A 17283-nucleotide genomic window follows, 5' to 3' on the forward strand; every position below is an offset into this window, starting at 1 on the left:
GAGGTGAGGGATTCTGGGAAATGTCACATGACGTCACCTATCTGTATTACTAAGGCCGTGACATGACTGCAGAGGTGAGGGATTCTGGGAAATGTGTCACATGACGTCACCTATCTGTATTACTAAGGCCGTGACATGACTGCAGAGGTGAGGGATTCTGGGAAATGTGTCACATGATGTCTCCTATCTGTATTACTAAGGCCGTGACATGACTGTAGAGGTGAGGGATTCTGGGAAATGTGTCACATGATGTCACTTATCTGTATTACTAAGGCCGTGACATGACTGCAGAAGTGAGGGATTCTGGGAAATGTGTCACATGACGTCACCTATCTGTATTACTAAGGCCGTGACATGACTGTAGAGGTGAGGGATTCTGGGAAATGTGTCACATGATGTCACTTATCTGTATTACTAAGGCCGTGACATGACTGCAGAAGTGAGGGATTCTGGGAAATGTGTCACATGACGTCACCTATCTGTATTACTAAGGCCGTGACATAACTGCAGAGGTGAGGGATTCTGGGAAATGTGTCACATGACGTCACCTATCTGTATTACTAAGGCCGTGACATGACTGCGGAGGTGAGGGATTCTGGGAAATGTGTCACATGACGTCACTTATCTGTATTACTAAGGCAGTGACAGGATGCAGAGGTGAGGGATTCTGGGAAATGTGTCACATGACGTCACCTATCTGTATTACTAAGGCCGTGACATGACTGCAGAGGTGAGGGATTCTGGGAAATGTGTCACATGACGTCACTTATCTGTATTACTAAGGCCGTGACATGACTGCAGAAGTGAGGGATTCTGGGAAATGTGTCACATGACGTCACCTATCTGTATTACTAAGGCCGTGACATAACTGCAGAGGTGAGGGATTCTGGGAAATGTGTCACATGACGTCACCTATCTGTATTACTAAGGCCGTGACAGGATGCAGAGGTGAGGGATTCTGGGAAATGTGTCACATGACGTCACCTATCTGTATTACTAAGGCAGTGACATGACTGCAGAGGTGAGGGATTCTGGGAAATGTGTCACATGACGTTACCTATCTGTATTACTAAGGCAGTGACATGACTGCAGAGGTGAGGGATTCTGGGAAATGTGTCACATGACGTTACCTATCTGTATTACTAAGGCAGTGACATGACTGCAGAGGTGAGGGATTCTGGGAAATGTGTCACATGACGTTACCTATCTGTATTACTAAGGCCGTGACATGACTGCAGAGGTGAGGGATTCTGGGAAATGTGTCACATGACGTCACCTATCTGTATTACTAAGGCCGTGACAGGATGCAGAGGTGAGGGATTCTGGGAAATGTGTCACATGACGTCACCTATCTGTATTACTAAGGCCGTGACATGACTGCAGAGGTGAGGGATTCTGGGAAATGTGTCACATGACGTCACCTATCTGTATTACTAAGGCCGGCTTCACACTAGCGAGTTTTACGGACGTATGAGAAGTGCAGAAAATACGGATTGCATACGGTAAAATGATTCTCTATGTCCCAGCTCCTATCTGTCGTATTTTACTGATCCGTATTATACGGTCTTGTACGGCCGTAGAAAATCGCAGCATGCTGCTTTTGTCATCATATTGCGCAAAAAAAATCGCCAATGAAAGTCTATGAGGGCGAGAAAATTACGGATTACACACGGACCATTTGAAGTGACTTGCGAGAAATACGCAGCGGTGTTCTCTAGAAAAGCCGGAAATTCAGTGCGGTGTACAGTAAAATCGAATAGAATAGAATAGGTAGAATAAATGTGTACACATAGTGTATATATATATATATATATATATGTATATGTCAGTGAGACACATATATATATATATATTTAATTCAGCGCGAGATATGTGAAAAGCCGGTAATTCAATTGCCGGCTTTTTCTTTCTCCTTCCCAAACCCGACAGGATATGAGACATGGTTTACATACAGTAAGGCTTGTTTCACACTAGCGTTTACCTGATCTGCGGCGGGCTGCGGACTTCCTCCGTGAAGTCCCGCCCCCGCTGCACCTCCGCCGCTAGCTCCGCCTACTTCTGCATGCTGCCCGTGTACCTATATTTTAACATTAGGTACGCAGGTCCTGCCGCAGTATGCGGATGGTGCCGCATGCGGCGTTTTGACGCTGCAGATAAAAAAAAAAATTCTACAGGCTGCGTCCTACGCTGGTAGCTGCAGCGTCAAAACGCCGCATGCGGCAGCCTCCGCATACAGCCGCACGACCTGCATACCTAATACACAGGCCGCATGCCGGCCGCATGCAGAAGTAGGCGGAGCTAGCGACGGAGGGCGGGGCTTCACGGAGGAAGTCCGCAGCTGCTCCATATGCAAGTGTGAAACCGGCCTAAACCATCTCAAATCCCGTTTGTTTTGTTTTTTGCACATTCCACACTACTAATGTTAGTAGTGTGTATGTGCAAAATTTGGGCGCTCTAACTTGTAAAATAAAGGGTTAAATCGCGGAAAAAATTGGCGTGGGCTCCCGCGCAATTTTCTCCGCCAGAGTGGTAAAGCCAGTGACTGAGGGCAGATATTAATAGCCCAGAGAGGGACCATGGTTATTGGCCCCCCTGGCTACAAATATCTGCCCCCAGCCACCCCAGAAAAGGCACATCTGGAAGAACTTTTCCCACGCTCGAGTTCATATGAGGACATCCAGCAGAGGGCGCATTACCACGACTCAAGGTAACTACAGGACATTCCCCTGCATTCCATTCATTCACAAAATTTTACAGACAGGAGCACAGCTGCATTAGCAGAGCTCCAGGGTGTAAAATGATTTAACCCCTTCAGATGGATTTACATCGTGGGATGTGACTGAACGACGGAAGGTATGGGATATTGTTGATTTTTTATTTTTCCTGTGTTACAGAACGAGGGTCTTCAGGTGGATTAAGAGTATAAGAGTATAATAAAATATTAAAACACCCTGTGTCTTTATTTCATGAAAATACTTTTTAATAATGTGTGTGTGTTTTATTAACCATTTTGTACTATTGGATTAATAATGGATAGGTGTCATAATTGACGCCTCTCCATTATTAACCTGGCTTAATGTCACCTTACAATAGCAAGGGCAAGGTGACATTAACCCTTCATTACCCCATATCCCACCGCTACACGGGAGTGTGAAGAGAGTGGCCAAGTGCCAGAATAGGCGCATCTTCCAGATGTGCCTTTTTTGGGGTGACTGGGGGCAGATTTTTGTAGCGGGGGGGCCAATAACCATGGACCCTCTCTAGGCTATTAATATCTGCCCTCAGTCACTGGCTTTACCACTCTGGCAGAGAAAATTGCGCTGGAGCCCACGCCAATTTTTCCTGCAATTTAACCCTTTATTTTACAAGCTAGCGCGCCCAAATTTTGCACATACACACTACTAACATTAGTAGTGTGGAATATGCAAAAAGAAAAGGGATATGAGATGGTTTACTGTATGTAAACCATGTCTCATATCATGTCGGGTTTGTGAAGGAGAGAGGAAAAGCCGGCAATTGAATTACCGGCTTCTCTGATATCTCGCGCTGAATTAAATATAAATACAGTATATATATATATATACACAGTATATATATATATATATATATATATATATATATATATATATATATATATATATATATATATATATATATATATATATATATATATATATATATATATATATAATGTCTCAATGACATATATATATATATATATATATGTACTAGCTGTTTCCAGCCAGCTAACGCTTGGCATGCTCATTGCTATCTAATTAACGCTGCTAGTGATTAAACTAAAGTAAATAATGACAACATTCAATAGCGCTTACGCAGGTGGTAAATTAACTTAAAATGAAATTAATAACAATAATAATAGTTAAAAATCAGAATAATACTACTACATTTTATTCACAGTGTAAAATCAAAAGGAAACTGGATTCGTGTGGTAATGTGTGGGGACGGAGCCTTGTGTGGTAATGTGGAGGGACGGAGCCTCGTGTGGTAATGTGTGGGGACGGAGCCTTGTGTGGTAATGTGTGGGGACGGAGCCTCGTGTGGTAATGTGGGGGGGCGGGATTGTGTGTGGTAATGTGGTGGGGGGGCGGAATTGTGTGTGGTAATGTGGTGGGGGGCGGGATTGTGTGTGGTAATGTGGTGGGCGCCGGATTGTGTGGTAATGTGGTGGGGGCGCGGGATTGTGTGTGGTAATGTGGTGGGGGGGCGGGATTGTGGTGGGGGGCGGGATTGTGTGTGGTAATGTGGTGGGGGGGCGGTATTGTGGTGGGGGGCGGGATTGTGTGTGGTAATGTGGTGGGGGGCGGGATTGTGTGTGGTAATGTGGTGGGGGGTGGGATTGTGTGTGGTAATGTGGTGGGGGGGCGGGATTGTGTGTGGTAATGTGGGGGGGCGGGATTGTGTGTGGTAATGTGGGGGGGCGGGATTGTGTGCGGTAATGTGGTGGGGGGCGGGATTGTGTGTGGTAATGGGGCGGGATTGGGTGTGGTAATGCGGTGGGGGGCGCGATTGTGTGCGGTAATGTGGTGGGGGGCGGGACTGTGTGTGGTGATGTGGGGGGGGCAGAGCTACTGTGCAGGGGGCGGGATTAGCGAGTAATCACGGTGCCTCATATATATAGATATATATAGACTGTATATATGTTTTAACGAACATTTGAGCACATAAATCCATTAGATGTCGGTTTTGCAAGCCTGCGCGAAAATCTCGCAGTACGGATGCCATACGGATTACATACGGAGGATGCCATGTGCAAAATACGCTGACACACCCTGCCTACGGATGACATACGGATCACTATTTTGGGAACATTTCTGCGTATTACGGCCGTAAAATGGACCGTATTTTCATACGCTGAGTGTGACGCCGGCCTAAGGCAGTGACATGACTGCAGAGGTGAGGGATTCTGGGAAATGTGTCACATGACATCACTTATCTGTATTACTAAGGCCGTGACAGGATGCAGGGTGGATTGACGTTATATTAACCACTTTTCTCTCCATACACAGGATTACACCGTAGTGAAGAAGTCGGATAAACATGTGACCCCCGGTGTCCCTCCCTGTGTGTCAGGAGGACGGAGCACAACCCAGGACACAGTCGTGTCCCCTCCTCATCAGTCACTTATATATGAGAACGGGAACGCACAGAAGATAATACAACTGAGCAACAAGATCACTGAGCTGCTGAGCGGAGAGGTGAGCGCTGCTGGGACATAATGCAGCACCATGCGGGTAATGTCTGGGTGATGACTGGACCGTTGTGTTGTCAGGTCCCTGTGAGGTGTCAGGACGTCACCGTCTATCTCTCCATGGAGGAGTGGGAGTATATGGAAGGACACAAGGACCAGTACAAGGACGTCCTGATGGAGGACCCCCGGCCCCTCACACCACCGGGTAAGAGGAGATTTCTGACAAATGAGACCACTACTTGCAATCAACTGCAGGATAAATACCTGACCCCGCACTGATTTTCTGGAAATAACAGTTTACATCCGACATGTCAGCTCCTGGACTGGTGACGATCAGCTGATTTTTAGAAGGTCCATGTTTTGCCCATTGTCATCGGTAGCTTACTCACGTGACCAGCTATAAGAAGACAATGGTGCTGGTCCCCCCTCCCCAGTCACTGGTCTCTGCATGGAGCGATGGCCGTACACAATTCAATAAAGTCTATGGGATCTACAGAAAGAAATAGTGCAGCGACCAAGAATGGGGAATACCGGACCCTCACCATGCCAATAGGCAGGGGTCCTAAAGTGAGGCCCCTTATCTATCCGGCATTCATGGAAAATCATGTGGGAGATAAGAATTACCCCTCTATTTCAAGGAGGTGCTTTAACATCCTATTTAAAGGGGGGGTCTATTTCAAAATGGGTCCAGTTTGGTGGTCACTTATTGTCACTGCTAGAAGATAATGTAGACGGTGTTGACGTGATCTTTGTATCAGAGGAATCGTGAGACGAGCCCTTTAATACTCTTTATATTACTTCATATTGGCATATTTCTTGCAGATGAGCACAGCAGAGATGATTCTCCAGAGGATTACGCCAGGCTTTCTGATTCTCCGCACGGTTCAGAGGACATTCACGATGTCGCAGATGATGATCAGGTAGGATAAGCTGACATATTAACACTACGAGTGCACATAGTGTAATACGCAGAATACATGAAGGATAAGGCGGAATTACAGCGCCCACTACTACTCAGTGCTTCAGAGACTTCACTGATGAAAAACTCTGACACGGACCAAACAATGATCAGAATCGGATCTCAAACTCCAATGAGAAACAGTCTGTGCTTTCATATAAAAGAAAAATCAGGGACGTCTGAATGGGGTCTAACATGTAACCCGACGTTCTGTCTTCCATATATTATTTCAGGGTGAAGATCTGATTAATAGTACAGCTGAATTGATAGTAAAAGAAGAGGACGACCTATGTATGACGACCTATGGAGAAGATACTGAAGATTTCAGCGCAGGTGAGGACACATCTAACGTCAAGGGCAATGGTGGGGACCAAACCAGATGGCTGTATAACTCATATGAGTATCGTAATGCAATGCTCAGACTGGCCGGCAGGTCTCCCGAAATACATGCTGATACTTTCGGGGCAGAAGAGCCTCCAGCCAGTCTGAGCATTGCATTGCTATCCTCGTCCAAATTATATGGCCTGACTCTTCCCTTAATGTTATCTACAAAACTCTCCTGAATACTTCTCAGACAAGACAGGCAATAGTTCTTGATACATCTGGATTCACAGGGATGCAGATCCACTGAAGTGGACACATATCTCATGACCCAAACTTGACAGCGTCATGGGCATATATCGGTCTGACGAGTTTGGGTCAGGATGATTGTAACAGAGGACATTTCAGAAAAGATGGAAGATGTTGTATGTGGTTTTGTTCACAACACTCTAATGTTTGGAAGTGGGTGATATCTCAGACAGAGGAAAGAAAAAGGGCCAGACATGTGGGCATCAAATTTTAGAATATGTAGATAGAGGAGTTGGTGAAATACTGCGACGTGTAAGAAGTGCATGACCGATGGCCAACTCAAATTGTTCCATAAAATAGTTCATATTGTGGCACGTGTCAACCCCAAACGATTTGTTGCTAGCAGCACGCTTCTAGGAAGTCGCCCGGGTGGTTTCTGAGATTTTACCTGTTGTCTTTTGGAATTAGCCAATAATTAAAATCTCTTGTCAATTTCCAGCAGATTATTTCTACGCCGACAATGTAGACGGACACATCCCTACATATGGAGAGGTTAAAGTAGAACTTTCAGATACATCTGGAGAACATTCCTTTCTTCCACATCCTTCATATATATGCACAGATCAGCCATTTGATTCCAAGGAAACTTTTTATGATCATTCCGAGAAAGGCAAATCTTTCCAATGTTTTGAGTGTAAAAAATGTTTTAAACAGAAGTTTAACCTTATGGCACATATTAGGACTCACAATGACAACAGGGCAATTTCTTGTTCTGAATGTGGGAGATGTTTCACTAGGAAAGCAAGTCTTGTTTCCCATGAGAGAATCCACACGGGGGAGAAGCCATTCTCATGTGCTACATGTGGGAAATGTTTCGCTTGGAAAACAAGTCTTGTTTCCCATGAAAGAATCCATATCAAGGAGAAGCCATTCTCTTGTTCTGATTGTGGGAAAGGATTTATGCATAGGTCGCGTCTTGTGATGCATCAGAGGATCCACAACGGGGAGAAGCCATTCTCATGTGCAGATTGTGGGAGACGTTTTACCCATAAATCAGTTCTTGTAGAACATCAAAAATCCCACACCGGGGAGCAGCCGTTTTCATGTTCTGAGTGCGGGACAGGATTTGACCACAAGTATCGCCTTGTGATGCATCAGAGGATCCACTCAAGGGAGAAGCTGTTCTCATGTTCTGAATGTGGTAAAGGGTTTAGGCGAAAGTCAAGCTTTATTAGACATCAGATAGTTCATACGGGGGAACGCCCATTTTCATGTTCGCAGTGTGGGCAATGTTTTACCCAGAAGTGGCACCTTATCAGTCATTATAGAATTCACATGGGGGAGAAGCTGTAATCACGTTTTGATTTTGGGACAGCATTTATGTTTAAGTCACGCCTTGTGATGCATCAAAGCATCTACATCCCCGGGGAGAAGCCATTCTCATGTTCTTAATGTGGTAAAGGTTTTAGACAAAAGTCAGATGTTGTCAGACATCAGAAGGTTCACACAGGGGAGTGCCAATTTTCATGTTCAGAGTTTGGACAATGGTTTAGCATGAAGTGGGACCTTATCAGACATCATAGAATTCACGCTGGGGAGAAGCTGTATTCACGTCCTGATTGTGGGCAGTACACGCATGGGACAATTCTCTTCCTTAAAGAGCCTCAAAATGTTTAAAATATTCATTAGACAAATTCTTTTGAATGATATAAAAATATATTGTGTGAAGATTATCTTGAGTTGTTTCTTAATTAGTTCACCCTTCTTGAAATCTAAAGCATGCTTATCAGTATGAAACTAAAATTGTAAGCACTCCTTAGACTGCTCAACCAAATATGGATTTCGACCATAAACGGATCTTTTCCCATGAGGATCAGTCAGTACCAGCACTGATGAGCACAACCAGTGTGATCCAGACAAATGGACAGGAGGTTCATAGTAGGAGAGCAGAAGGTAATGATGCCCTTGGATCACTTCATGGAGCGGTGACACTCAAAGCCTCAGTCTGATTTAGATAGGCCAGTGGATTTCGTGGTATTCGTATTTAGACCCTTGGAATCTGGACAACATTGTAGGAAATTCCCAGTTTCCAACTTCCAGAATAGTCTCGAATTGGTGACTATGATGTTAAGAGAGGTCATGTACAAGCTGAAGGTCATAACTGGGAAAGAGGATGAGGAGGTCATCAAAGGATGAATCCAGAAACAAAGCTATGGTTCAGTCATAGGTCAGGACGAGAAGAATTATACAGAGCCAGGAAAGGTATCCGAGTAGTGATGAGCAAATCTGACACAGTTCAAATTCTTCAGTTCTCGTGAATTTGACCAGGAAACTTAAAGGGAACCTGTCACCACGTTTTTGGAAGATGGGATAAAAATAGCGTTAAATAGGGGCAGAGGTGGGCGTTACATTAGTGTGTGTGTTATGCGTTTATTACCCACCTAAGTTGCCGAAATAACTTTGCAAAGTCTCCGTTTTCGCCTGTCAATCAGGCTGGTCAGGTCGCATGGGCGTTGTCTTCCCCCAGATTTGGCGTAGTTTTCCGTTGGTGGCGTAGTGGTGTGCGCATGCCCAAAGTCCGGAATCCTCTTCCAGGGGATTTAAAATAGCGCGGTGTTCGTTATTGCATTGGTGATCGGTGGGCGCGGCCATCTTCCTTTGGCCGCGCGTGCGCAGAAGCGGCGCTCTGCTGGCCGCGGCTTCAGGAAAATGGCCGCCGCGATATCCATCTGCGCACGCGCGGCATCCCGCGGCCATTTTCCTGAAGCCGCGGCCAGCAGAGCGCCGCTTCTGCGCACGCGCGGCCAAAGGAAGATGGCCGCGCCCACCGATCACCAATGCAATAACGAACACCGCGCTATTTTAAATCCCCTGGAAGAGGATTCCGGACTTTGGGCATGCGCACACCACTACGCCACCAACGGAAAACTACGCCAAATCTGGGTGAAGACACCACGCCCATGTGACCTGACCAGCCTGATTGACAGGCGAAAACGGAGACTTTGCAAAGTTATTTCGGCAACTTAGGTGGGTAATAAACGCATAACACACACACTAATGTAATGCCCACCTCTGCCCCTATTTAACGCTATTTTTATCCCATCTTCCAAAAACGTGGTGACAGGTTCCCTTTAAAATGTATTCAATCTGAATGAATTGTGAATTATTGTGTGCTGGAGCCTCCCCAGTGGTCGTTCTCTGGTACTGCAGCTCTTGTTCATTTCGATCGAAACTGAGCTACGTAATGAGCGAAAGCTGCAGTTCCAGAGAATGGCCACTGGTGAGGCTTCAGCGCACTCTAATTCACATTTCATTCAGATTGACGGTACAGTAATTAGCATCACAGGAGTCTACAGACTTGTAAGCAGTCAGTCTGCCTATTGAAGGGGTGAAAAGTAATCACTGTGCTGTTTGTTATCATGGTGTGTACCACACTGAGCATGGACCAAATACATCCCAGGAAAGAAGTCTCAGGACATTAGAAATACAATTATAAACTAACATGTTTAAGGTTATGAGACATCTCCACACAGCTCGATGTTCCTGTTACTACAATTGCACATGTTATTCACAAGCTTAAGGTCCATGGCACTGTAGCCCACCTCCCTAGACGTTACCAGGGAAAAGTGATGACAAATGTGAAGAGAATGACAATACGATGGTAACCAAAGATCTCAGAACAACTTCCAAAAAAGCCTTTTCCAAGCAGAATATCTGTGTAGAGACATATATAGAGTATTAATATTATTATTATTATTTATTGTTATAGCGCCATTTATTCCATGGCGCTTTACATGTGAGGAGGGGTATACATAATAAAAACAAGTACAATAATCTTAAACAGTACAAGTCATAACTGGTACAGGAGGAGAGAGGACCCTGCCCGCGAGGGCTCACAATCTACAAGGGATGGGTGAGGATACAGTAGGTGAGGATAGAGCTGGTCATACAGCGGTTTGGTTGATCGGTGGTTACTGCAGGTTGTAGGCTTGTCGGAAGAGGTGGGTCTTCAGGTTCTTTTTGAAGATTTCGATGGTAGGCGAGAGTCTGATGTGTTGTGGTAGAGGGTTCCAGAGTAGGGGTGATACGCGAGAGAAATCTTGTATGCGATTGTGGGAAGAGGAGATAAGAGGGGAGTAGAGAAGGAGATCTTGTGAGGATCGGAGGTTGCGTGTAGGTAAATACCGTGAGACGAGGTCACAGATGTATGGAGGAGACAGGTTGTGGATGGCTTTGTACTTCATGGTTAGGCTTTTGTACTGCAGTCTCTGGGCAATGGGGGAGCCAGTGAAGGGATTGACAGAGGGGAGAGGCAGGGGAATAGCGGGGGGACAGGTGGATTAGTCTGGCAGCAGAGTTTAGAATAGATTGGAGGGGTGCGAGAGTGTTCGAGGGGAGGCCACAGAGCAGGAGGTTGCAGTAGTCAAGGCGAGAGATGATGAGGGCATGGACTAGGGTTTTTGCAGATTCTTGGTTGAGGAATGAACGGATTCGTGAAATATTTTTGAGTTGAAGTCGGCAGGAAGTGGAAAGGGCTTGGATATGTGGTTTGAAGGAGAGATCAGCGTCAAGGATTACCCCGAGGCAGCGAGCTTGTGGGACTGGGGAGAGTGGGCAGCCATTTACTGTAATGGTTAGGTTCGTTGGGGGGGTCGCGTGAGATGGGGGAAAGATGATGAGTTCTGTTTTGTCCATGTTAAGTTTCAGAAATCTAGCGGAGAAGAAGGAAGAAATAGTGGACAGACATTGAGGGATTCTGGTTAGTAGGGAGGTGATATCTGGTCCAGAGATGTAGATCTGTGTGTCATCAGCATAGAGATGATACTGAAAACCGTGAGATTCTATGAGCTGTCCCAGGCCAAAGGTGTAAATGGAGAAGAGCAGGGGCCCGAGAACTGAACCTTGTGGGACTCCGACAGATAGGGGGCGAAAACAAAACAAAAAATGAGTCATAATATGCAGTTTAGGCAGCAAAAGATGCAAAAACGAAACCTAAGTGGGTCAGAAGGACATGCTACAGTCTGTGCTACAGATCAACACATAAATACAAATATTTGCATATATTCCGAACTATTTTGTTGCACAACCTTTTGAGACAATCACAGCAAAGAAACAATTTTTGTAAGGGCGCAGTCAGACAGTCGTATATATTAGACTGCGATCGGACCACAGTGCATGGACTGGCCGGCCGCTCTCCCGACTCAAGCATGACTGAAATACATGAAGACCTTCACTCTTGGGTCGGAAGAGCAGCCAGCCAGTCCGTGCACTGCGTCCCGATTTATACGGCCGTCTGACTGCACCCTAACTTCCGCTCCTGGTGAGCAAACTGCTCCTTATGTCTCAGGTGTGAAGGCGCCTTCTCCATACTGCAGCTCCTTCCACAGATGTTCTGTAGGATCTAGATTATGGCTCATAGAAGCCACGTCAGAAGAGTCCGATTCTTTGCTCTCAGTCATTCTTGGATATTTTTTATCTGTGTTTTGAGTCATTATCCTGTTGGAGGACCGATGACCTGCGACTCAGACTCATTCCCACTCCGGAGTGCCTTGATAGTCTTGGGATTTCTTTGTACCCTACACAAATTCAAGACCCCCTGTGCCAAATGCAGCAATGCCTCCCCAGAACCTACTTGACTCATATTTTTGACAAGTGACAGGTCCTCTTTAACCCCTTAACACCCAACGATGTGCAGTGTCTGTCATAGGGTGCCACCCCCTGTTTGGTGATCTGAACAGCTGACATGTGCCCCTAAGAGTCGCGGGTGGAATCGCCATTCACCAGCAACTGTTAACATGTTAAATGTGGCTGTCAATCTCTGACGGCGGCATTTAGCATGCATTTCCCAGAAGTGCGTCGCAAACCACGACCATCGGCGCCCGTGCCACATGACCGCGGGTCGCCGATGGGTTGGCATGACAACCCGAGGTCTGCAGGAGACCTCTATGGTCGACACAGCCAGATAACTATGAGCGCCGCCCCATGGTCGGCACTCATAGTAAGTGATCATTTCTGCTACACAGAGGCGATCTGATCACCGGTGTGTAGCAGAGGTGATCAGATGATCGCAGCTTCTAGACTCCCATGAAGACTATTGAAGCATTGAAGCATGCCAAAAGTAAAAAAAAAATGTTTTTAAAAATATTAAAAAATAAAGTTAAAATCAACCCCCCATTCGCCCCATACAAAATAAAAAAATTTAAAAAAATACACATATTTGGTATCGCCGTGTTCAGAATCGCCCGATCTATCAATATATAAAAATAATGACCCTGATTGGTAAACGTCGTAGCCAAAAAAAAATCAAAACACCAGAATTACGTTTTTTTTGTTGCCGCAACATTGCATTAACATGCAATAACGGCGATCAAAAGATCGTATCTGCATCAAAATGATGTTAATAAAAACATCAGATCGGCGCGTAGAAAATAAGCCCTCACCCAACCCCAGATCCCGAAAAATGGAGGCGCTATGAGTCTTGGAAAACTTTTTTTTTTTTTTTTTTTTTTACAAACTTTGGATTTTTTTTTCACCACTTAAATATTCCCATCACGGATTCTTGGGTTTTGGTTTTACGTTGCACACTCTACCGTAAAAATTATTCAGAATCCTAATTCTCCCGCTCGGTGCGATTACGGCCAGAATTGTTTCTTTTCTTTTAAGTGGAGAAAAAAAAAGCTAAAGTTTGTAAAATAAAACTTTCAATTTGTGTCACCGTTTTCCAGGACCTGTAACGTAACCTTCTTATTTTCCGTCTATTGACCTGTGAGAGGTTTTATTATTTTTGCGTGGCGAGCTGACGGTCTTATGTGATGTTTTTATTGATTTTTTTTTTTATATATACACTGCTCAAACAAATAAAGGGAACACTAAAATCCCACGTCCTAGATATCACTGAATGAAATATTCCAACTGTAAATCTTTATTCATTACATAGTGGAATGTGTTCAGAACAATAAAACCTAAAAATGATCAATGTAAATCACAACTAATATCCCACGGAGGTCTGGAGTTGGAATGATGCTCAAAATCAAAGTGGAAAATCAAATTACAGGCTGATCCGACTTCAGTGGAAATGCCTCATGACAAGGAACTGATGCTCAGTAGGGTTGAGCGAAACGGGTCGTTCATTTTCATAAGTCGCCGACTTTTGGCAAAGTCGGCGTCTCATGAAACCCGATCCGATCCCAGTGTGGGTCGGCCACGTGGAACGCGAACTTGGCGCCAAAGTCGCGTTTCGAATGACGCCTTCCCCGCCATTTTTTTGAGCCAATTAATTGTGGGCAGCGTGATGACATAGGTTCCGGCTCCTGCGGCATCATAGTGCTATGTTACGTTTTCGGACGTAGTAATTTCCGGAGTCAAAAAAATAACATATGCCTTGCACGGAGGAGAGAGAGAGAGAGAGAGAATAAAAAAAATAATTTCATTGACATACATTGGGTTTCGTGTTCCGGGTCCGGACCCCGACTTTACAGTAGAATCGGCCGATTCCATACGATCCGACATCCGAGAAGGTCGGGTTTCACAAAACCCACCTCGATCCTAAAAAAGCTAAGGTCGCTCAACCCTAATGCTCAGTAGTGTGTGTGGCCTCCACGTGCCTGTATGACCTCCCTACAATGCCTGGGCATGCTCCTGATGAGGCGGCGGAAGGTCTCCTGAGGGATCTCCTCCCAGACCTGGACTAAAGCATCTGCCAACTCCTGCACAGTCTGTGGTGCAATGTGACGTTGGTGGATGGAGCGAGACATGATGTCCCAGATGTGTTCAATCGGATTCAGGTCTGGGGAACGGGCGGGCCAGTCCATAGCTTCAATGCCTTCATCTTGCAGGAACTGCTGACACACTCCAGCCACATGAGGTCTGGCATTGTCCTGCATTAGGAACCCAGGGCCAACTGCACCAGCATATGGTCTCACCAGGGGTCTGAGGAGCTCATCTCGGTACCTAATGGCAGTCAGGCTACCTCTGGCGAGCACATGGAGGGCTGTGCGGCCCTCCAAAGAAATGCCACCCCACACCATTACTGACCCACTGCCAACCCGGTCATGCTGAAGGATGTTGCAGGCAGCAGATCGCTCTCCACGGCGTCTCCAGACTCTGCCACGTCTGTCACATGTGCTCAGTGTGAACCTGCTTTCATCTGTGAAGAGTACAGGGTGCCAGTGGCAAATTTGCCATCCTGGTGTTCTCTGGCAAATGCCAAGCGTCCTGCACGGTGTTGGGCTGTGAGCACAACCCCCATCTGTGGACATCGGGCACTCAGACCATCCTCATGGAGTCGGTTTCTAACCGCTTGTGCAGACACATGCACATTTGTGGCCTGCTGGAGGTCATTTTGCAGGGCTCTGGCAGTGCTCCTCCTGTTCCTCCTTGCACAAAGGCTGAGGTAGCGGTCCTGCTGCTGGGTTGTTGCCCTCCTACGGCCCCTTCCATGTCTACTGGCCTGTCTCCTGGTAGTGCCTCCAGCCTCTGGACACTACGCTGACAGACACAGTAAACCTTCTTGCCACAGCTCGCATTGATGTGCCATCCTGGATGAGCTGCACTACCTGAGCCACTTGTGTGGGTTGTAGCGTCCGTCTCATGCTACCACGAGTGTGAAAGCACAACCAACATTCAAAAGTGACCAAAACATCAGCCAGAAAGCATTGGTACTGAGATGTGGTCTGTGGTCCCCACCTGCAGAACCACTCCTTTATTGAGAGTGTCTTGATAATTGCCAATAATTTCCATCTGTTGTCTATTCCATTTGCACAACAGCATGTGAAATTGATTGTCAAACAGTGTTGCTTCCTAAGTGGACAGTTTGATTTCACAGAAGTTTGATTTACTTGGAGTTAGATTCTGTTGTTTAAGTGATAAGTGTTCCCTTTATTTATTTGAGCAGTGTATACAGTATATATATATATATATACACACACATATATATTTTAGAGAGGAGCTGTGACTGAGTGGGTGTTTTTTTTTCTTTATCGGGTTAATTAATTTTTCAATTTAATAGATCGGAGCTTTATAAACGAGTTGATACAACATATGTGTATTTTTTACATTTCTCTTTTTTAATTGGAGGAGTTATTTATTTTATTAGTCCCCTTTGGAGAATTGACCCTGCGATCGTCCAGGCTCATGCTGTGATGCCATAGTATTGCAGAATTCAGGGTAAATTGTGGCGCTTGGCACAGACATTCTGCAGCAGGTGCCATACAACCTTACGAGCACCAACTGTCATCTCCTAGCTCAGCAATCTGGAGAGAAACAAGCAGATTTCTGTAATAAGATATACACTCACTGGCCACTTTATTAGGTACACCTGTCCAACTTCTTGTTAACACTTAATTTCTAATCAGCCAATCACATGGCGGCAACTCAGTGCATTTAGGCATGTAGACATGGTCAAGACAATCTCCTGCAGTTCAAACCGAGCATCAGTATGGGGAAGAAAGGTGATTTGAGTGCCTTTGAACGTGGCATGGTTGTTGGTGCCAGAAGGGCTGGTCTGAGTATTTCAGAAACTGCTGATCTACTGGGATTTTCACGCACAACCATCTCTAGGGTTTACAGAGAATGGTCCGAAAAAGAAAAAAAATCCAGTGAGCGGCAGTTCTGTGGGCGGAAATGCCTTGTTGATGCCAGAGGTCAGAGGAGAATGGGCAGACTGGTTCGAGCTGATAGAAAGGCAACAGTGACTCAAATCGCCACCCGTTACAACCAAGGTAGGCCTAAGAGCATCTCTGAACGCACAGTGCGTCGAACTTTGAGGCAGATGGGCTACAGCAGCAGAAGACCACACCGGGTACCACTCCTTTCAGCTAAGAACAGGAAACTGAGGCTACAATTTGTACAAGCTCATCGAAATTGGACAGTAGAAGATTGGAAAAACGTTGCTTGGTCTGATGAGTCGCGATTTCTGCTGCGACATTCGGATGGTAGGGTCAGAATTTGGCGTAAACAACATGAAAGCATGGATCCATCCTGCCTTGTATGGAGCATCTTTGGGATGTGCAGCCGACAAATCTGCGGCAACTGTGTGATGCCATCATGTCAATATGGACCAAAATCTCTGAGGAATGCTTCCAGCACCTTGTTGAATCTATGCCACGAAGAATTGAGGCAGTTCTGAAGGCAAAAGGGGTCCAACCCGTTACTAGCATGGTGTACCTAATAAAGTGGCCGGGGAGTGTATTATAAAGTTGCTTATTGTCACGTGCACTATTGATGTATGTAGGAAAAAAATATACAGTTAAAGTGACGGTTTGATCAGCAGCAGTTCTCTATTTTCAGTAAACTACAACTCCCGACACCCCTGAGCTCACATTACAGCGCATGCGCCAAACAGGAATGCATCTTGGGTCTCCTGTCAAATGATGACTCTTCCTTTCTATCCAATCGGATAACGACGGGAAGGTTCTTCCCACTTTCTATTGGGCCACTCCCTTCCTGTATCTTATTGGCTTACCTGCACGACACTCAAGTCGTTTGTAGCAGCTGATTGGCCAGCATCTCCTCACTGTCTTCCTTTATGGATAACCGGTTAATACCT

The 17283-nt window shown here is 45.7% G+C and overlaps 2 protein-coding genes across 4 annotated transcripts in view; one reads left to right on the plus strand and one right to left on the minus strand.

Annotated features, from left to right (window-relative positions):
* Positions 1–8711, plus strand: part of LOC143806122 (uncharacterized) — a 36038-nt gene extending 27327 nt beyond the window's left edge. Inside the window, exons 1-6 of one of the 3 annotated variants that reach the window (XM_077286089.1) lie at positions 1351–1385; positions 5028–5216; positions 5291–5414; positions 6032–6129; positions 6401–6500; positions 7237–8708. In XM_077286089.1, the coding sequence (XP_077142204.1) occupies positions 1374–1385; positions 5028–5216; positions 5291–5414; positions 6032–6129; positions 6401–6500; positions 7237–8090 (1377 nt within the window). In that variant the 5' untranslated portion in view covers positions 1351–1373 and the 3' untranslated portion in view covers positions 8091–8708. Of the gene's footprint in view, positions 1–1350; positions 1386–5027; positions 5217–5290; positions 5415–6031; positions 6130–6400; positions 6501–7236 lie in introns of those variants that run through there. The other 2 variants (XM_077286088.1, XM_077286086.1) reach the window with 2 other exon arrangements.
* The window catches only part of LOC143806127 (uncharacterized), a 50135-nt gene extending 32853 nt beyond the window's left edge, over positions 1–17282 (minus strand). The window contains exon 1 of the mRNA XM_077286099.1: positions 17200–17282. The gene's annotated coding sequence lies outside the window, so the exon portion shown is untranslated. The remainder of the gene's footprint in view (positions 1–17199) is intronic.
* Position 17283: the final 1 nt, after the last annotated feature.

This window comes from Ranitomeya variabilis, chromosome 2 (genome assembly GCF_051348905.1).
Source record: "Ranitomeya variabilis isolate aRanVar5 chromosome 2, aRanVar5.hap1, whole genome shotgun sequence".
In the NCBI taxonomy this organism is placed as follows: domain Eukaryota; kingdom Metazoa; phylum Chordata; class Amphibia; order Anura; family Dendrobatidae; genus Ranitomeya; species Ranitomeya variabilis.